At 47.0% G+C, this 18,049-nt stretch overlaps 1 protein-coding gene across 1 annotated transcript in view; it reads left to right on the top strand.

Moving 5' to 3' along the window:
* LOC116941142 (uncharacterized) overlaps positions 1-17,013 on the top strand; it is a 30,246-nt gene extending 13,233 nt beyond the window's left edge. The window contains exons 3-7 of the mRNA XM_076066204.1: positions 494-653; positions 1,643-1,796; positions 11,267-11,893; positions 13,485-13,518; positions 16,106-17,013. Of these exons, the coding sequence (XP_075922319.1) occupies positions 494-653; positions 1,643-1,796; positions 11,267-11,893; positions 13,485-13,518; positions 16,106-16,241 (1,111 nt within the window). The 3' untranslated portion in view covers positions 16,242-17,013. The remainder of the gene's footprint in view (positions 1-493; positions 654-1,642; positions 1,797-11,266; positions 11,894-13,484; positions 13,519-16,105) is intronic.
* Positions 17,014-18,049: the final 1,036 nt, after the last annotated feature.

The raw sequence follows: 18,049 nt of genomic DNA, 5'->3' as shown, positions 1-18,049 counted from the left end.
TCGTCCAGCAGAGAACTGACAAAAGGGCGATAGATGTACAGTGCACTACACGTAAAGGTATAGTGCATAGCGCTATTGTTTTTAAAGATGTTCTACTCACCCCAGAAAACTATAGCGACACGACCGCGGTTTATCAGAGCTGGCGCCAAACTGTGCTGCACGCCCTCTCGCGTGGTCTTGTGGGAGCCTCGGTACCGGTAAAGTTGTTTTATTTTAGTTTGTCTCCCGTTTCGTTTTGATGACGTACACGTACGTCATCAGAACGGAACCAGAAGAAAGTCTGATGATCTACACGGACCGTATGTCGTCGGAACGGGAAAAAATTCAGAAACTTTCCCCCATTGTGTCAACTGCCGCGCCGGGAGATGAAACCGCCGACCTCCGGCCTGTGCTCGGCCGTGACGCCGTAGCGGCGGCGCCACCGCCACCGCCCCACGTGCGTGCAGAGTGGACGAACCGACGTCACGGTCGGTCTCGCGTGGGCTGTGTGCAGACGGAGGGCCGGGGCGCTGCGAGTTCGGCACAAGCGGCAGGCGCTGCAGGACATGGCTCGGCCCCTCAAGCACTGGCTCTACAAGCACCGGCACAACCCCTACCCCACCAAGACGGAGAAGATCCTGCTGGCCCTTGGCTCCCACATGACGCTTGTCCAGGTGATCCCAGCGGGTAGGGCATTGGGTAGTGGTGCATCGTGACAATATCTCGGCAGTGGCGAGATGTTATCTGCCGTGCCTGGTTTATAGGAGGTCTTGGGTTCGATCTCGACCCTGGCCCCTGTATACTTGGAGTTTGCGTGTGTCTCTCTCCCCGCGGTTGCATGGATTTTTCTCTGGGTCCCTCAGTTTTACTCTTCACATTTAGAAACACGTGTTTAAGAGTATACGGCTGCTATAAATTTCCACGTGATAAGCCACTTTGTTGAGCTATCATTTGTGGCCAGGTTGCTTCTGAAAAAGCTCAGTGGGCCTTACCTGGTAAAAAATAAAAATAGTTTTTAGTTTATGATCACCGTGTGTATGTTTGTTGAACTTATTTCGCACCGTACGTTGCCAACCGTGCCAATCGGAGGTGTGGGGCAAGCACCACAAACCAAACACAAAAAGCAGTTCTGAAGAAATTCGTTTTCAAACTTGCCATGATCAATTATCATCAGCCGTGGTCAAAACACTGCTGTATGAAAGCCTCCCTAGTAATCCACCTAAGTATTGTATCTAATCCATCCATTCGGTTTGTCTGCATATCTGTTGTGTGTTTCCTATGTGTTATTTATGTATTGAATTGTGCCTGCGTGTTTAGCCACCCATCGCTACGTCTTTGTGCCTACAACACATATCTTGCACGTGCATCTACAGCCAGATTCACGCGGTCGTGTGACAGCGGTGCACCATGTCACCTCGGGTGAGAGGCCCGATTGACGCACCTCCGATTCGCGCGGTAGGCTACGTAAAAAGAGTTCAACGCGCATGTGAAAATGGGCACAAATTCACCAACAAATCAACAAAACAGAGCTGTTAAATCTACAAAGAAATGTCAGTTCCGTAACGCTTGACGGGGGGGGGGGGGGGGTGGGTGAGGGGGGAGGGGGGGGGTGCGCATCGCGTCGAGGATCGCCGCTTACGCTCCATCGTTGTGGTTGGGTCAGGTGTCCAACTGGTTCGCGAACGCGCGACGGAGGCTCAAGAACACGGTGCGGCAGCCGGAGCTGAGCTGGGCCATGCGGATCAAACTCTACAACCAGTACGTGCAGGGCAACGCCGAGCGACTGAGCATCAGCAGCGGAGACAGCTGCCCCGAAGGTACGCGCCACGGATCACCTGCAGCGCCTGCCTAAAACTCAGTTTGGTACGTAGGCTTGCGCGACCAATGTTATTCGCAGTAGATGTTTTTGCCAAAAAAAGGGCCCGATGATGCGGGATGTAATTACCAGTGAAATGCCGTAGTCAAATTGTAAATGTTGTGGATTTTATCTCCAACACACCGGTGTGCTGAAGTAGCAACTAATTGGCACGTTTTGTTTATTTGACAAACCTTACCGATTTGTTGTGTCGGGTGGTTGAGGGTTAACAAACGTTTATATATATGCGATCTAAGCCACAAAACCTTAATGACGAAGTAAAAGCACCATTCACACAAGGCCTCACAGCACTTTGCAACACAATCAAAACCTTTACCATTAAAATTACAAGGAAAGCAACCCTGCACAGACGGATACAATAATTACTGAGCGTGGAATATTAATGAGGAGTCGAAGAATCGTCACAATCACCTCAGAGTGCCCTCGGCCAATTTGCAGGCATGCGTCAACGCACTCCGCACAGACATTGTTATGAATTGTCGCGTTTTGGTGAAAGTGATTTACTATCGAGGACCCATTCTCTCTTGTTTGGTCTCATTTTCACCAACTCATTTGTACCCACAAATGTTCCGGCTCATTTGCACAAGCCTTGACCACTCCCATTACCCTAAATGTAACGATAGCATACATTTTCTTAGTTCTTTCGGTAAAGTCACGTAGAAGAGAAACATTAAAATAATAAAATATATATAAAACAATAAAATTATCACGACTTTCGACTGCAACACAAGCAATCATCATCAGGTGTGACTGCTTGTGTTGCAGTCGAAACGTCGTGAGAATTTTATTGTTTTATATTTTTAGTATTCTATTGTTTCCCTTCTACGTGACTTTACCGAAAGAACCAAGAATGTGAATCCCTGCAGTCACGAAAGCTTTAAATCAAAATTTGGTCTATTTTATTCATAGTAAAGGTTTTTGGGTTAGATCGCGTTTATTTATAAATGTGTCGTAACCCTCCACCACCCGACACGGCCAATCAGCAAAAAAAGTGTCACGTTGACAAAAGACAAATAATTCACTACTTCAGCCCACCGGTGTGTTGAAGAGTTAATCCACATTTAATCCACATTTACAGTTAACTCTTCAACACACCGGTGGGCTGAAGTAGTGAATTATTTGTCTTTTGTCAACGTGACACTTTTTTTGCTGATTGGCCGTGTCGGGTGGTGGAGGGTTACGACACATTTATAAATAAACGCGATCTAACCCAAAAACCTTTACTATGAATAATATTGGTCGCGAAAGCCTACGTGTTAAATTGGTCTATTTTAGTTTCATTTTTACATTGTTTGTACCTTGGACATCACGGATTCTCACAGGGACAATCTGTGAGTTCATAGCTTGTTTATAGACGGACGGCACGAACCGCTTTGTGAGAACTGTTGGCGAGCTTCGTGAGCGCCACGAGTATTTTGGTGGTGGTGGTGGTGGTATCAGCGCATCGAGGGGCCCTTGGCACGAGTTGTTTTTGGCTGCGCCACGCGACCACAAACATGAAACGCCGGACAATCTACACAGCTGAGTTCTATCACGATTGTGTGAAATAATTGGGCTAATCGACTCATTACAAGGAAATAATTGCTCACCAGCAGTAGTTATATTAAAGTGATTATCTATTTTGATTTTTTTAATAATATTTGGTGACACCCCTATATTTTTAATGAAATCTGCGCACCTTGAGCCCTAAATGCTTAATTTTATTTCTGAATAACGCCAAAGACAAAGATCCCCCGTATAGCCTGTAACAGACTGTAGGGGCAAGTGCTGTTAGCGAGTAGCACCTATGACACCCGACACGGCACACGAGGGGGTGGGTGGCCAGCAACCACGCCCGACCGCCTTTGTCTCCCTAGTGGCGATGTTCACACATCGCACCAGATACTCATTTGAGGCTGAGTCGACCCAGGAGAGACCCAGTACCGATTCAGATTATCGTCACTGGTGTTGGCCGTGAGCGGGAATCGAACTCGGGTAGCCGGGTTCGTAGTGCATCGTGCTCCCCGTCATCCTGCCCCCACCACCACCACCACCACATCCCAACAAACTCACACCACTGCTGACTCACCACTTCTGTGTGCTCACAGCCGCTATTGCAATTCCCCTTTTGGCATCACCGTAAATTTGACGTCCTCTGACACAGGTTCACTTGACCCAGAAACACGTGGAAATTACGCCACTTCGAATGACATGCGAATTGGAAAGTCCCACTTAAAATAGTTTCACGCGATTGAATTCAGAGTACATTGCTAGAACATCATAATCTGCCTTTTCACTGAAGGTGAACGTGGAGAAAATTAGGGATTTCGTGGGAGGAGGGACAAGTCTGGAATGAGTCAAAGCAGGAGAGCAGTGTAGACTTAATCGGAAAGAGGAGTTGGTGATGATGAGCAGGACACGTGTTGCAGAATCGACGAGGGCGGGTTACAGAGACAGGCATTCGGAGCAGCAAGCAGAGGTCAGCCACCTAAGGGGGAGAGACCTAAAGCCAGATGGTGGGACACTAAGAGCAGGGCTTGTCGGTCCGTTGCAGCAGTGGGGGAATCGTGTGAAGGTGGTGATGTGTGGCAGGATCGACAACGTCAACCACCATTACCTTGCATATATAGTGCGGGAAAAAGGTATTTGAACCCCTGCTGATTTTGTACGTTTGCCCACTGACAAAGAAATGATCAGTCTATAATTTTGATGGTAGGTTTATTTGAACAGTGAGAGACAGAATAACAACAACAAAAAATCCAGGAAAACGCATGTCAAAAATGTTATAAATTGATTTGCATTTTAATGAGGGAAATAAGTATTTGACCCCTCTGGAAAACATGACTTAGTACTTGGTGGCAAAACCCTTGTTGGCAATCACAGAGGTCAGACGTTTCTTGTAGTTGGCCACCAGGTTTGCACACATCTCAGAAGGGATTTTGTCCCACTCTTTTTTGCAGATCTTCTCCAAGTCATTAAGGTTTCGAGGCTGACGTTTGGTAACTCGAACCTTTAGCTCCCTCCACAGATTTCATATGGGATTAAGGTCTGGAGACTGGCTAGGCCACTCCAGGACCTTAATGTGCTTCTTCTTGAGCCACTCCTTTGTTGCCTTGGCCGTGTGTTTTGGGTCATTGTCATGCTGGAATACCCATCCACGACCCATTTTCAATGCCCTGGCTGAGGGAAGGAGGTTCTCACCCAAGATTTGATGGTACATGGCCCCGTCCATCGTCCCTTTGATGCGGTGAAGTTGTCCTGTCCCCCTAGCAGAAAAACACCCCAAAAAGCATAATGTTTCCACCTCCATGCTTAACGATGAGGATGGTGTTCTTGGGGTCATAGGCAGCATTCCTCCTCCTCCAAACACGGCGAGTTGAGTTTATGCCAAAGAGCTCCATTTTGGTCTCATCTGACCACAACACTTTCACCCAGTTGTCCTCTGAATCATTCAGATATTAATTGGCAAACTTCAGACGGGCATGAATATGTGCTTTCTTGAGCAGGGGGACCTTGCGGGCGCTGCAGGATTTCAGTCCTTCACGGCATAGTGTGTTACCAATTGTTTTCTTGGTGACTATGGTCCCAGCTGCCTTGAGATCATTGACAAGATCCTCCCGTGTAGTTCTGGGCTGATTCCTCACCGTTCTCATGATCATTGCAACTCCACGAGGTGAGATCTTGCATGGAGCCACATGCCGAGGGAGATTGACAGTTCTTTTATGTTTCTTCCATTTGCGAATAATCGCACCAACTGTTGTCACCTTCTCACCAAGCTGCTTGGCAATGGTCTTGTAGCCCATTCCAGCCTTGTGTAGGTCTACAATCTTGTCCCTGACATCCTTGGAGAGCTCTTTGGTCTTGGCCATGGTGGAGAGTTTGGAATGTGATTGAGTGATTGCTTCTGTGGACAGGTGTCTTTCATACAGGTAACTTGCTGAGATTAGGAGCACTCCCTTTAAGAGTGTGCTCCTAATCTCAGCTCGTTACCTGTATAAAAGACACCTGGGAGCCAGAAATCTTTCTGATTGAGAGGGGGTCAAATACTTATTTCCCTCATTAAAATGCAAATCAAATTATAACATTTTTGACATGCGTTTTTCTGGATTTTCTTGTTGTTATTCTGTCTCTCACTGTTCAAATAAACCTACCATTAAAATTAAAGACTGGTCATTTCTTTATCAGTGGGCAAACGTACAAAATCAGCAGGGGATCAAATACTTTTTTTCCCTCACTGTAGCGTTACCATTCTGGCCGGTGGACAATGGCTCGTGGCATCCACGGAGCACTTCAAGGACTATCTCACCGCCACTGCCGTCGTTCGTTCGGTTGTGCGGCACAACTCTCTGACGTGACCTCGCGTTGTGCCGCGCGTCGGTTGGCATGACCAGTCAACCAACCGTCATGTCGCACAGCGCCTTTCGCGAGCGGACCGCCGCAAGGTGTCGGATTGTGGAACGTTATATCATGAAACATTTTCCAATGTTACTTCAAAAGTACAAAGAGAGAAAACCGTCCCTTCCAGATCGTGGCAGCTCAGTCCACATTTTATCGAGTGCTTTGTAGGCGAATTGCTCTGCTACGCGTGCATTGTTCCTCTGCATCATTGGGATATTGAGCAGAGATGCATCCTACGAATCAGAATCTGTATTTATACTGGAGGAATCCGTTCAGCTATAAAGCTCTTTTTCACAGACTAAAAAATACCAGAGAACAGAACATTGTAGTAATCAACACTAGATGTGTCATGAAGCTGTGCATAAATCTCTCTGCATCAGATATAAAAGAGAAAACATATCGAAGTTTAGCAATATTCCGTAAGATGAAAAAAGATACCTTCGGGACGTTCCTGATATGTTGCCCAAAGGAAAGTTCTTGATCGAAAATAACACAAATATTTCTCAGCCTCACACCGAGGGTGGGGGGGGGGGGAAATCACCGAGGGCTCATTGAGACAGATTTATTTCGTTGGTTCTGAGGTCTCAAAAGCATCGTCTCAGTTTTTTTTTTTATCAGAATGTGACATCAAAAACACATTTGACATCAGCGTTTACGATGTCAGCAAGCTAGCGAGTGAAATGTTCCACGGATTCAGTGGAAGTTTATCCTATGCCTTCGAGCAGCATCACCCCAGAGGTAATATTTTCAGGGAGAATGGAATCGGACCAAGAATGGAAACTTGTGAACACCCTGAAGGTGACGTCTGATCAACACAGGAGGAATTCCCTCTGCAGTTTGAACAAACGGAACATTTCACTCTGAGTGCTGGGAACTTCTTCAGGAACTGAAGACATCGTGCTGTGATTAACACTGTTACGATATTAGCACTGAGTCTTAAGGCATTAACACTAAATGTTGAGACATTAGCACTGTGTCTTAAGGCATTAACACTAAGTCTTAAGACATTAACACTAAGTCTGGAGACATTAACACCAAGTCTTAAGACATTAACACTAAGTATTAAGACATTAACACTAAGTATTAAGACATTAACACTGAGTCTAACGACATTAACATTGAGTCGTCTTAGGATAATGTTACTGACTGGCCAGGGATCAGCTCAGCCAATTATCCATCCAGGATGCATCCATCCATAAGGGGTTAACTGCTTAACTGTGCCCCTCCATGGAAAGGTGGAAATTTCCACCACTAGGCTAGCAGTTGCCAGTAGCAATAAACAAGGCCACTAACTCATCTTACATCGCGAAGACACAATTACCTTCTTGCTTCATTGATGTTTGGCTCAGAACAAATGCGGCTTGGCGAGCATTTCGCTGAGAGTGACTCTCATTGCGAGAAGATGGAAGATATTCCTTTACGGAAAAACAATTGTACAGTCGGTTCCACTTAATTGTATACAGCACCACTGCATACAAACATAGTATGCTTACACACATAGTGTGCCTACACACATAGTATGCCTACACAGATAGTATGCCTTACAAACATACGCAAAGAGAGGCATCTTACACCCATCGTTTAAGTCGCCAAATCGCATTGTCGATATGAACATCATAAAGTGATGGCAAAACTGAAATGCACGTGGATGTCACTCTACGAATAGAATGACGACATCATCACTGGTGAGATGTGTGTGTGTGTTCACACGGACATTCACCTGGTGCGGTCACATGTTTCCAGATCCACCTCGTAGCTCAGGAAACGTGCACATGTTTTGTCTGTGCACGTAGCGAGGTTCATCGTTATGCTTTGAATTAAGTATCCTCGCTGTCTGACGCTGTGTTTAGACTGTTCGGCTCACAATCACACCAGTGTGACTTCCAATCCCGGTCAGAGGTAGACTCGGTCCATCGAGTCACCAGTCGTCTTCCTGCTGCCAGAGTAATGTGGAATTCGACTGCTGACTCAGGTTCACCAAATGGATGTTTGTGCAGAGACATATATATTTTTTACTCTCGGTTTACGATTTACAAATCAGATCGTTTTTACAAGTTTGAAACAACTGTTTCAAACCATAGTAAGGGTCTGGTGATTGTCCTGAGTCCATATACATGCTGACTTTGCATTACAAAATATTACCATTGGTGTGAATCCCTCCCTGCAAGATTTATTTGAGTTTAAACAAACGTCTTTGTTTTTCATGGCAGTCAGTTGCACGTCGAGTCTTGATTTGTTTATACTCTTTTTTCCCCTGCGGTCCGGCGCGAAACTGCGCATGGTCGTTGCAGAGTGCTGCTCGTGTGAATTCAACATCGACGTATCTTGTGCCTTCTCCACAACGCTGGAGTGCAAGGACTGTGTACAACGATGTATACTGGCAATGTCACGTGCTATATACATACAGTCAAACCTCTTATTCGCGGATTTCTATTTCGCAAAATTCTATTATGTGATAAAAAATATATATTTGTACGTACATGGATATACTTACTACAGGGTATAAGTGGTGGAAGGTCCTACAGTCACTTATCTTCGTTTGGCAGCCCTTAGCAAGTGGTGGAAAGTCCACAGTACTAGGGCTGGGTCCAGGATCTCCACTTTACAACCACTCCAATATTACATTTCCACAGTGATACCAAAGTTATTGACCTTGAAGGGATGGTGCCTGAGTCGACCTCGATTTGGACTTGAACTCACAACAATCATAATTCAATAGAAGTTATGACATACCAAAAAAATCTGTACAAATGGGTTGACAACCAACTTTCTGCACAGCCCTGTCGGTCGTGATAACACATAACAATGCGTGATAACACCTACCACACCTGCAAAGCTCTGCATGTGTGTCACCACATCTGGATCTGCTGTGGTGCAGACAGAAAAACCCACACCACACCATGTCCTCAATGAACACCGTCTCCCAAAAGTAAAATTACATAGCGCATTATTTGCTCACACTCGCCCTACGTGCAGTTTGCTAGCATAGTATTGGGCTAGCTGTAGCACATGCCATCACACTTGACACAATGCGTTACAATGCGAGCGGAGTATACAGATTCGCCGTGTGCTTTCCGCGCACGCGGTGAGTCACAACTTGGCTGTCAACACAGTATATATAGCGGCTCATTGTTGTAAGAAAGACGCAATCCAAAAAAATATACGGAAAGTGTGTTTTATTACATTACAACAACGATATCAATCTACAACAATGTGAACGATTAAGTCTGGTTCTGTAAAACAAATACATGGGGTGGGCCCCTACCATGCACTACTGCCTGCCCTATGCTGTGATGCAGAGATGTTAACTACCTCGCCTGGCATGTAGGAGATTGTGGGTTCGATCCCGACCCTGACGCCTGCTGTATATTTGGAATTTGCATGTCTATCTCCCCCGTGGTCGCGTGGATTTTTCTCCAGGTCCTCTGGTTTTTCCCACCCACATTTAGATTATTTGGCTGCTATACATTTACATATGATAAGCTACGTCGTTGAGCTTTCATTTGTGGCCAGGTCGCTCCTGAAAAAGCGCCACATAGCTCAGTGGGCCTTACCTGGTGTAAGATAAAATAAATAGTTCAGATTAGACATGGATTGGGCCCGTCCATGCACTGCTGCCTGTCCTGTGCTGTGATCCAGCCAGCGTCACATTCATCCCTCCTCCGCCGTTTCCGAGGCTGACAAGAGCTCCAGTGTAGCGGTGATGCCGCTAGAGGGCACTGTAGCGATGTGCCTGAAAGGCACGTGGCTGTGACTTTCCAGTTCTGTTTTTGGTATTTAGGCAAAAGGTTTTAAACCCATACTCGTTGGTTTTAAACCCGTGCGAGGTACACATCCGGAGGATTTGTTTTCAGTGTAACGGCCTCTATTTTCATTTTATTTAGTTTTGCTTCGTCTTTTAAAACATATACATACAATGTTCACATTTGTAACCAGTCCGATGACCCTTCAGCCGTCTAAAGTAACGTGGGGTCATCGGAATATCTGGATGATTCAGAGGTGGGCTGCCCCAGTACCGGTTTATCCGTTTTCTTAACAAAACCCCAATGTTTACACGAAGACCAAATGAAGCCCATTTATAGTTTGGTATGTTATTTAGATTGATTTTTATCAATCACAAATAGAATATTCTGAATATAGAGGACAGGCAAAACCCACAGCTGAAACTACCGAAAGAAACACGTCTTTTCTGGATGGCGCCAAGCAATGCTACAGCACGGCTCTCACCTGGGACCACCTGGAGACGCAGCTCCTGCCCAGATCGCGGTGCTCTGCACGCGGCTCAACTTGCTGACCCACCGCTTCTGGACTTTGTGACCCGCCTCTACTCGGCATCTGTGAAAAGAGCTTAAAAGCTCATCGGATTCCTCCAGTATGAATACAGATTCTGACCTTTGAGCTTGATATTACGTCTTCATTTAACCCCCCTCCCCCCCCCCGCTAAACTCCCCCAAAATTAACCCCCACATTGCATGCAGGACTCAGTGTGTTCTCTCACGTGGATTGGAGGAGACACCGTTCTTGTGGCAGTGGTGGCGCCAAAATAATGATTTAGGGGACCTTCCATTTAATTTACGAGTGAGTTGAGAGAATAGATGTAGAGCAAGACATGTAGATGTCGCCTGATGAGTGAAGTGTGGGCAAACGTGGGAGATGAAGTGATATGAGATGTAGCTGAGCGCTGCAGAGAGGAGATATGCTGACAAGATATAAACGAGAGTGGATTAGTTGGAATGCCTGTACATTCGCTTTCTATATTTATTCGGATTTGAATTCAGAGTAATTTGGAATTTCCACTGCTGGCTCAGGTCCACCAATGGAGGTTTGAGCAGAGAGGCATTGCTATGTTTTTACTCCGGTTTACAAGTCAGATAGTTTTTACAAGTTTGAAATAACCGTGTAAAACCATATTAAGGGTCTGGTAATCGTCCTGATTTGTATTTGAATTCGGGAGGGGGAGGCGGGGGTGAGAACGGTGTCACCTCTCAACACGGAGTCGTTCCACGCACGGCCTAACGCCCTCGCCGATTTCAGACGGCGAGGTCCTCTGCACGGAGGACAACGAGGACGAGGCGAGGCGCAAGGACGTGGAGGACTCGAGCCTGACGGTGGAGAACGTGAGCCGGCAAGGGCAGGACCGCGCCTTCCCTCGCAAGTACAAGAACAGCCTCCTGCACCGCTACCTGAGAGACTCGTGCAAGCACGCGCTCGCAGGACGGGGCGCTGCGGCAACAGCGGTGGTGGCGGCGGCGGTGCAAGAGGGACCCGGAGGCGTTCACCACAACCACCACCACCACCACCACGCGCAGCACCACCACCACCACCACGCGCAGCAACTCCATCACCACAATCAGCAGCAGCAGCAGCACCAGCAGCATCAGCTGCACCACAATCACCACCATCACCACCACCTGCTTCACAGTCACAACAGTAGCAGCAGCGGCATCAGCATCATCAACAACAACAACAGCAGCAGCAACATCATCAACATCGTCGGCAGCAACGGCGCCAGCGGGCACCACCAGCAAGGCGTGCTGCGCCACCAGCGTGAGCCCCGTCGGAGCAGCCACCCGGCGTCGCTGAGCTCGGCGTGCTACGAGGACGGATCCCTGTCGCCCGTGTCCAGCGAGTCGGAGAGGAGGCAGCAAGCTCCTGCCGCCGGTAATGCACTGCGGCATCAGGACGGCCCATGACGATGGCACCCACACCACACCCCACACCACCCTCCGTGACCTAAGTTCACATCTCAAGCGATATGTTGGGCCGGTGTGGAGGAGGGATTTGCGGGTGTATGGCACTACTGCGAGAGTGCAAAATACACCCATTCATAATCTGCGATATTGTCCCGTATATTTTTGTAAGGCTATGAAGACCAACTACAGTACGTGTCACGAGGTGGACGTGGGGTGCCAATGTAATGGTCAGAACAGTGTTGCCAGGCTGTCATCAGGTCGCACTCACTACAAGCAAAGTGCTTGCCGCAAATGAACCACCACACCTCGCTTATCTCGTCAAGGAGCATGAACCATCACGTGGACTCCGCTCATCCTCGCAGCAGCGGCTTTTTGCTGGCCATCGAACAAAGGCGGTGGTCACCACATCACGCGCTTTCAGATGCGCTTCTGCGGCCGTCTGGAACGCTCTTCCTTACGACATTAGGAAGCAATTGGAGCTATGCACTTTTAAATCGAGATTGAAAATTGATTTCTTTAGTGCTGCTTTTTGTGTTTAGTCTGTTGTCCTTCCCCCCGCCACACCTCTGATTAGTGTGGATGGCTACGTATGGTGCGAAATAAATTCACACAAATTCACACATATGGCTGCAATTAAGCACTGCCTATAAACACAAATCTGTTGTAAGTCTGAAAGCTCGATGGAGGATTGCAGGTGAGACCTTACAATTAACAGGTGCCTGGAATTCAAAGTCAAAAGTTAGGTGGACAGTACTCATCTCCACTGGTGGCCCTAAACCAACAGCGACATTTCCACGTTTCTATGACTGGTGCACGTCTCTCGCTAGGAATCAAACCTCACCAAGCTGAGACTGCCAATAGTTTTCGTGTACGTCAGGTGGTGAGCAAGGGACGAGAACCAGCGACGCAGTAGTGAGTGGGCTTGTGTGCTGTCGCTCATTGAAATCCCCGAACCTGAGAATAACACGCAGCTAAATAATACTCGGTACGATCATACTGTACGGCCGAGTCGTGCTGTGGCTAGATCGCTCGAATGGCAAACGGCTACTCTCTTTTTTTTTGCAGTTTAAAATGTCAGTCGTGTATCTCATTATAGGGGGGGGGGACGAAGTACCACTTTGTGGGAGTCACCTGGAGATGTGCTATGAATGAACCCGCTTCTGCCAGAGTAATGTGGATGTTTGTAACCGGTTCAGAGGCACTAAAAGACAAGAGCAACTGTCGCTTGCTCATTCGAGGATGGAGAAACTTTGACGGGCAGGACATGCATTCGGCTTGGATAATTTCCCAGCTAAAATCAGATAATGAAGTGCAATTTTATCTTATAAAGAACGTTAAATATGTATAAGCTCTTTGAAGAATATGTATTAAAATAAAATGTGTGCACCCACATGATATGATTTCTATTTAAACCACACACACGAGAACACTGCTCTCTTTATTGTTAAGCATTTCATATTCAGCATTCTGGTCAATTTACTGGCATTCTCTGAACACATAATTATTTACTCGCTCTGCGCACCTTACTATGACATGGCATTTTTTTTTCCTTTTTTAAGGTGCAGCCAAAATTCTGGAGCAGAATTCTTTAAGGTAATTAAATATGTTTGTACCACTTGCACCCCAGAGTTTGACACTACGGTGGCAAACGCGTTATTATGATCATCTACAGGGCGAATGCTACTCACAACCATGAATCTGCCACTACGCGGTGACTGACATCCATGTAACGATAGTCGCCCAAACTTCCTGTTATAGTTTGTTTAACGCAGCCAACAGAGGTGGATGGATGTAAAACGAAGTGGTCTCTTTTATATTCTTGGTTCTTTCGGTAAAGTCACGTTGAAGGGAAACAATAAAATAATAAAATATATATAAACAATAAAATTCTCATTTGTGGCCAGGTCGCTCCTGAAAAAGCGCTCGTCCATCTAAACAAACTGTCAAATCGCTATCCGTGGTGCTAACGTTTAAAAATAAGTAAATAAATACAAACCGCCACTTCTTTCAAATGTTCTTGCCGTTGGTTTTCACACCTGATGATGACTGCTTGTGTTGCAGTTGAAACGTCGTGAGAATTCTATTGTTTTATATTTTTATTATTTTATTGTTTCCCTTCTACGTGACTTTACCAAAAGAACCAAGAATATGAATCCCTGCAGTCACGAAAGCTTTAAATCAAAATTTGGTCTATTTTAGTTTATTTTTTTCTTTTGACGTTGATTTTATGCAATCAATTTCAATGTGGCTCTGTGCTCACATGAGCTCGAGTTGGCATTAATTTTGATTGGTGGTCAGTAATGGAAATTTGTCCGTAATCTAATCACTCTTGCTTTCCCTCAAAGTAACACTCATTTTACTGATCCCAGGAGGATAATGGACTGAGTTGATCTACAAAACTTACAGTTGTTTTTCAAGCACCATGAATCCAGGACTGGCTGGCCACGTACATTCATACTTTGATTTCCATGTGGGGTATTAATTAAATGTGCAATGTTCAGATACATTGGGATAAAATGTCCCCGCACTGCTGCTGGCAGACGATTTACACGATAGCCTTTGGATGGATTGTGTTCAAGTGTAAACAAAATTAACAAAATAACAAATATGACATGAGGCTAATGACAAAAAAAATCAATTCTCAGCTCTCAAAGATCACAGGCTTTAGTTTATTTATCCTTTACAAGAAGTAAAACTATATATCTAGTTGTCATATTGGCAAACTTTAAAAGCTTGAAAAACAATGGAATTATAATGACCCCGAGAGGGAAAAACTAACTTAATGATTTTGCCGGTAAGCATTTGTCATATATTTGGGTAAATCCCATTTGGCTGTGATTGTAGTAAAACTGTGTATCTGCGTATAACTTGTGAAATTGCATCTAATTTTTATTGATGATCCGTGTATTGTAAATGTACGTAAACATGCCCAATGAAGTCATGCATTTGTTGCAAATATGAACGCGTCACATGCTTGTACGTGACAAAGCCACATTTTCTCCATTCTCAAACGAGTGATTGGATGCTGCTCGTGACTATTAGTTGCATTGATCCAGTGGCAAATATCCACATTCCCATTGCAGATGCCAGAATTTTTATGGGATGGCCACCGTTGACTTTCCTAAAAGTGGTACTCATTTTATAGTCCTCAGAGGAATGATGAGCTGACCCGGTTTTAAATCTGCAACCTTCCAATTATCTTTCAAATGCTCGAGTAACGGTGCCAGGTCAGGGAGCCGTTGCCTTCACACGCAATAATACATCCCAGAACTGTCACTTTAGTAGTGCATGGATGCTTCTCCGTACTTAACCGTGCTGGTCAGTGTGGGTTGGTGAAGAGGAGACCCAGGTCCGCTTCACTCCCCACTAACGTTAACCCTGGCCGGTAGATCGAACGCAGGTCACAGGGTCAGCGGTTTAGCATCCTAGCTACTGTGGTGCTGTACTGCTCCCCATTACACACTTAAATGGTTCGAAATAGATGAAGCTATGTGCCTAGACGTAACCCTAGAGACGCGTGGAGGCTATGGCAGATGATGAACATGGTTTGCTGCATGTGTGTGTTTTGCCCTTTGCCCACTCCCATTCCTCTCACCCACCAACTTGCCCACCCATCCATTCACCAACACTCGCACACGCATTTACACACTCGCACGTCAACACACTAAACTTCACACCCCACACGCACACATTCCGAAAATCCAAACAACACCAACAATGAAACAATCAATACACACCATTCCACGCACCCACCTACACACCAACACGTGCACGTTCCCACCCACATACCAACCCAATCATGCAACCACCCACTCACCTACCCACCTGCCCACATACTCGACCACCATCCCACTCATACACCCACACGCCGACACGTGCACACACCCACCCGCCCCTCCGCACGCCGACCACCCGCTCGCACTCCTACCTGCCCACTCGCGCACACACTCACACACGCACACACACACTCACACGCACACACTCACACACACACACTCACACACACACTCACACGCACACACTCACACACACACTCACACGCACACACGCACACACACACTCACACACGCACACTCACACGCACACACTCTCACGCACACACACATACACACTCACACGCACACACTCACCCGCACTCACCCACACTCACACACACTCACCCACAACTGCTCACCCACAGTGGACAGAAGCGAGGGCCCAGCGACCCGTCCAGCTACTGGAACGAGCTGCACGCAGCCATGGCGCTCACCAACCTGGGCACTGCGGGCCGGGCGGGGCCGGGCGCCGCCCGGGCTGGCCCCGCCGTCGCCCCGTAGGCCGCCCTGGGCCCCCTGATAGGGGCACCGGCGCCGCACGTCCGCGGGCCTCACCGCGGCGCGCCGCACGGGGACCGCTCGTGAAACCTTTGGCACCATTTATATTTGTACGTAATGTATATGTGGGCGTGTAAATTTGTATGTAGGTGTACATATGTACGTACGTCCGTCTGTCCGTCTGGCGGGGAGCGGTGGCGCAACGGTTGGCGCTACGAACCCGGCGGCGAAGGCCCGAGTTCGATTCCCGCTCACGGCCACCACCAACACCGGTTATCTGAACCGGTCGCGGGCCTCCTCTAGGTCGACTCAGCCTCAAATGAGTACCCGGTGCGGTGTGTAAAACATTACCACTGGGGAGAGACAAAGGCGGCCTGGGCGCGGTGTTGGCCACACACCCCCTCGTGTGCCGTGCCGGTGTCCGCCTGTAAAGTCTCCACAAGAGATCTTTGTCTTTGTCTGTGTTTATACTTCTACTGCCGTGTGTGCGAGTGTATGTACGGTATACATAGACACACACACACACACCTCCAGGAGGCCGAGTGGTCAGTGTGCTCGCCACTGAGCCGGTGTGCACCCAGTCCGAGGGTTCGATCCCCGCGAGGACCGTCCGGTGACATCGGCAGGGCATTACCGGAGCGCGTCGTCTTCTGTGAACGGTGGGGGTTGTTGAGGACGTTAAAGACCCTGTGGCGTTGTCCACTGAAGCAGAGGCCATTGTGTGCCGGTGTTACGAACGGGAGATTTGAAAATATTGCGTCAGGAGAGAGAGAGAGAGAGAAAAAAGCCGCCAACCAACAACACGATGAGCGTTGCCAAATAAAGAACGTTTCATTGAACGCACATTGCACGCGGAGGGCGGTGAAACCGCTTTGGGAACAACTGCGCTGACCCAACGCTGAGCTTATTTGACGGCCTCGCCTTTACGTGCCAGTCTTAGAATAAGTGCACTGATTGTCTCGGGGTGCTGACTGTATATTAAAACAAAAATAAGAATAAATAAAGATGTGTGGGTGTTTCTCTTTTTTTGCTTCTGACCTGCAGCACTCTCGCTCTCTGGTGTGTTACGGGTTTTACCGCATGTCCAACGTTTCGCTCACAGGTGCTGGGAGCTTCAATTCACTTTCACTATTCAGTTCCTGAAGAAGCTCCCACCACTTGGATCGAAGCGTCTAACATCGTGCATCAACCCAAACCACCTGCGCAGTAGTCTGCAGTAAAATTCTGTAAAACCTTTCCAGCTCAACTTACATGTATAGACAATCATATGTGAATAACATCCGAATAGAAAGCACTTCAATTATTAGCACTGCTTCCTAGCAATGGTTTATGCCAAAATCACTTCATTGGTTTATCCATTATGAGACCTCCTTTGCCAGTAGCAAGATATAGCTACTGGCAAAAGAGGTCTCATAATGGATATAGCTACTGGCAAAGGAGGTCTCATAATGGATAAACCAATTAAGTGATTTTGGCATAAACCATTGCTAGGAAGCAGTGCTAATAATTGAAGTGCTTTCTATTCGGATATTATTCACATATGTTGTCTACACATGTAAGTTGAGCTGGAAAGGTTTTACAGAATTTTACTGGTTTATCCATATTGAACATCTGATAGCATTATTGGCTAGGAGGGCAAATACGGATTGGGAGGTCAACTCATACCTCAGGGGTTGACAAAATGGCGACTGCTTTGAGGTTATCTCACGCAGAGCTTGGACCCAACCGTGGGATGTGGAAGTTCCACTACTGCCTCATGTGTGTCTGATTGAACTTCTTTTGCACAGTACGTAGCCAACTGCGCTAATCAG

Source organism: Petromyzon marinus, chromosome 10 (genome assembly GCF_048934315.1).
Source record: "Petromyzon marinus isolate PM22_M1 ecotype Great Lakes invasive population chromosome 10, UKy_Petmar_22M1.pri1.0, whole genome shotgun sequence".
Taxonomy (NCBI): Eukaryota; Metazoa; Chordata; class Hyperoartia; order Petromyzontiformes; family Petromyzontidae; genus Petromyzon; species Petromyzon marinus.
This window is presented reverse-complemented; position numbering and strand designations above follow the sequence as displayed.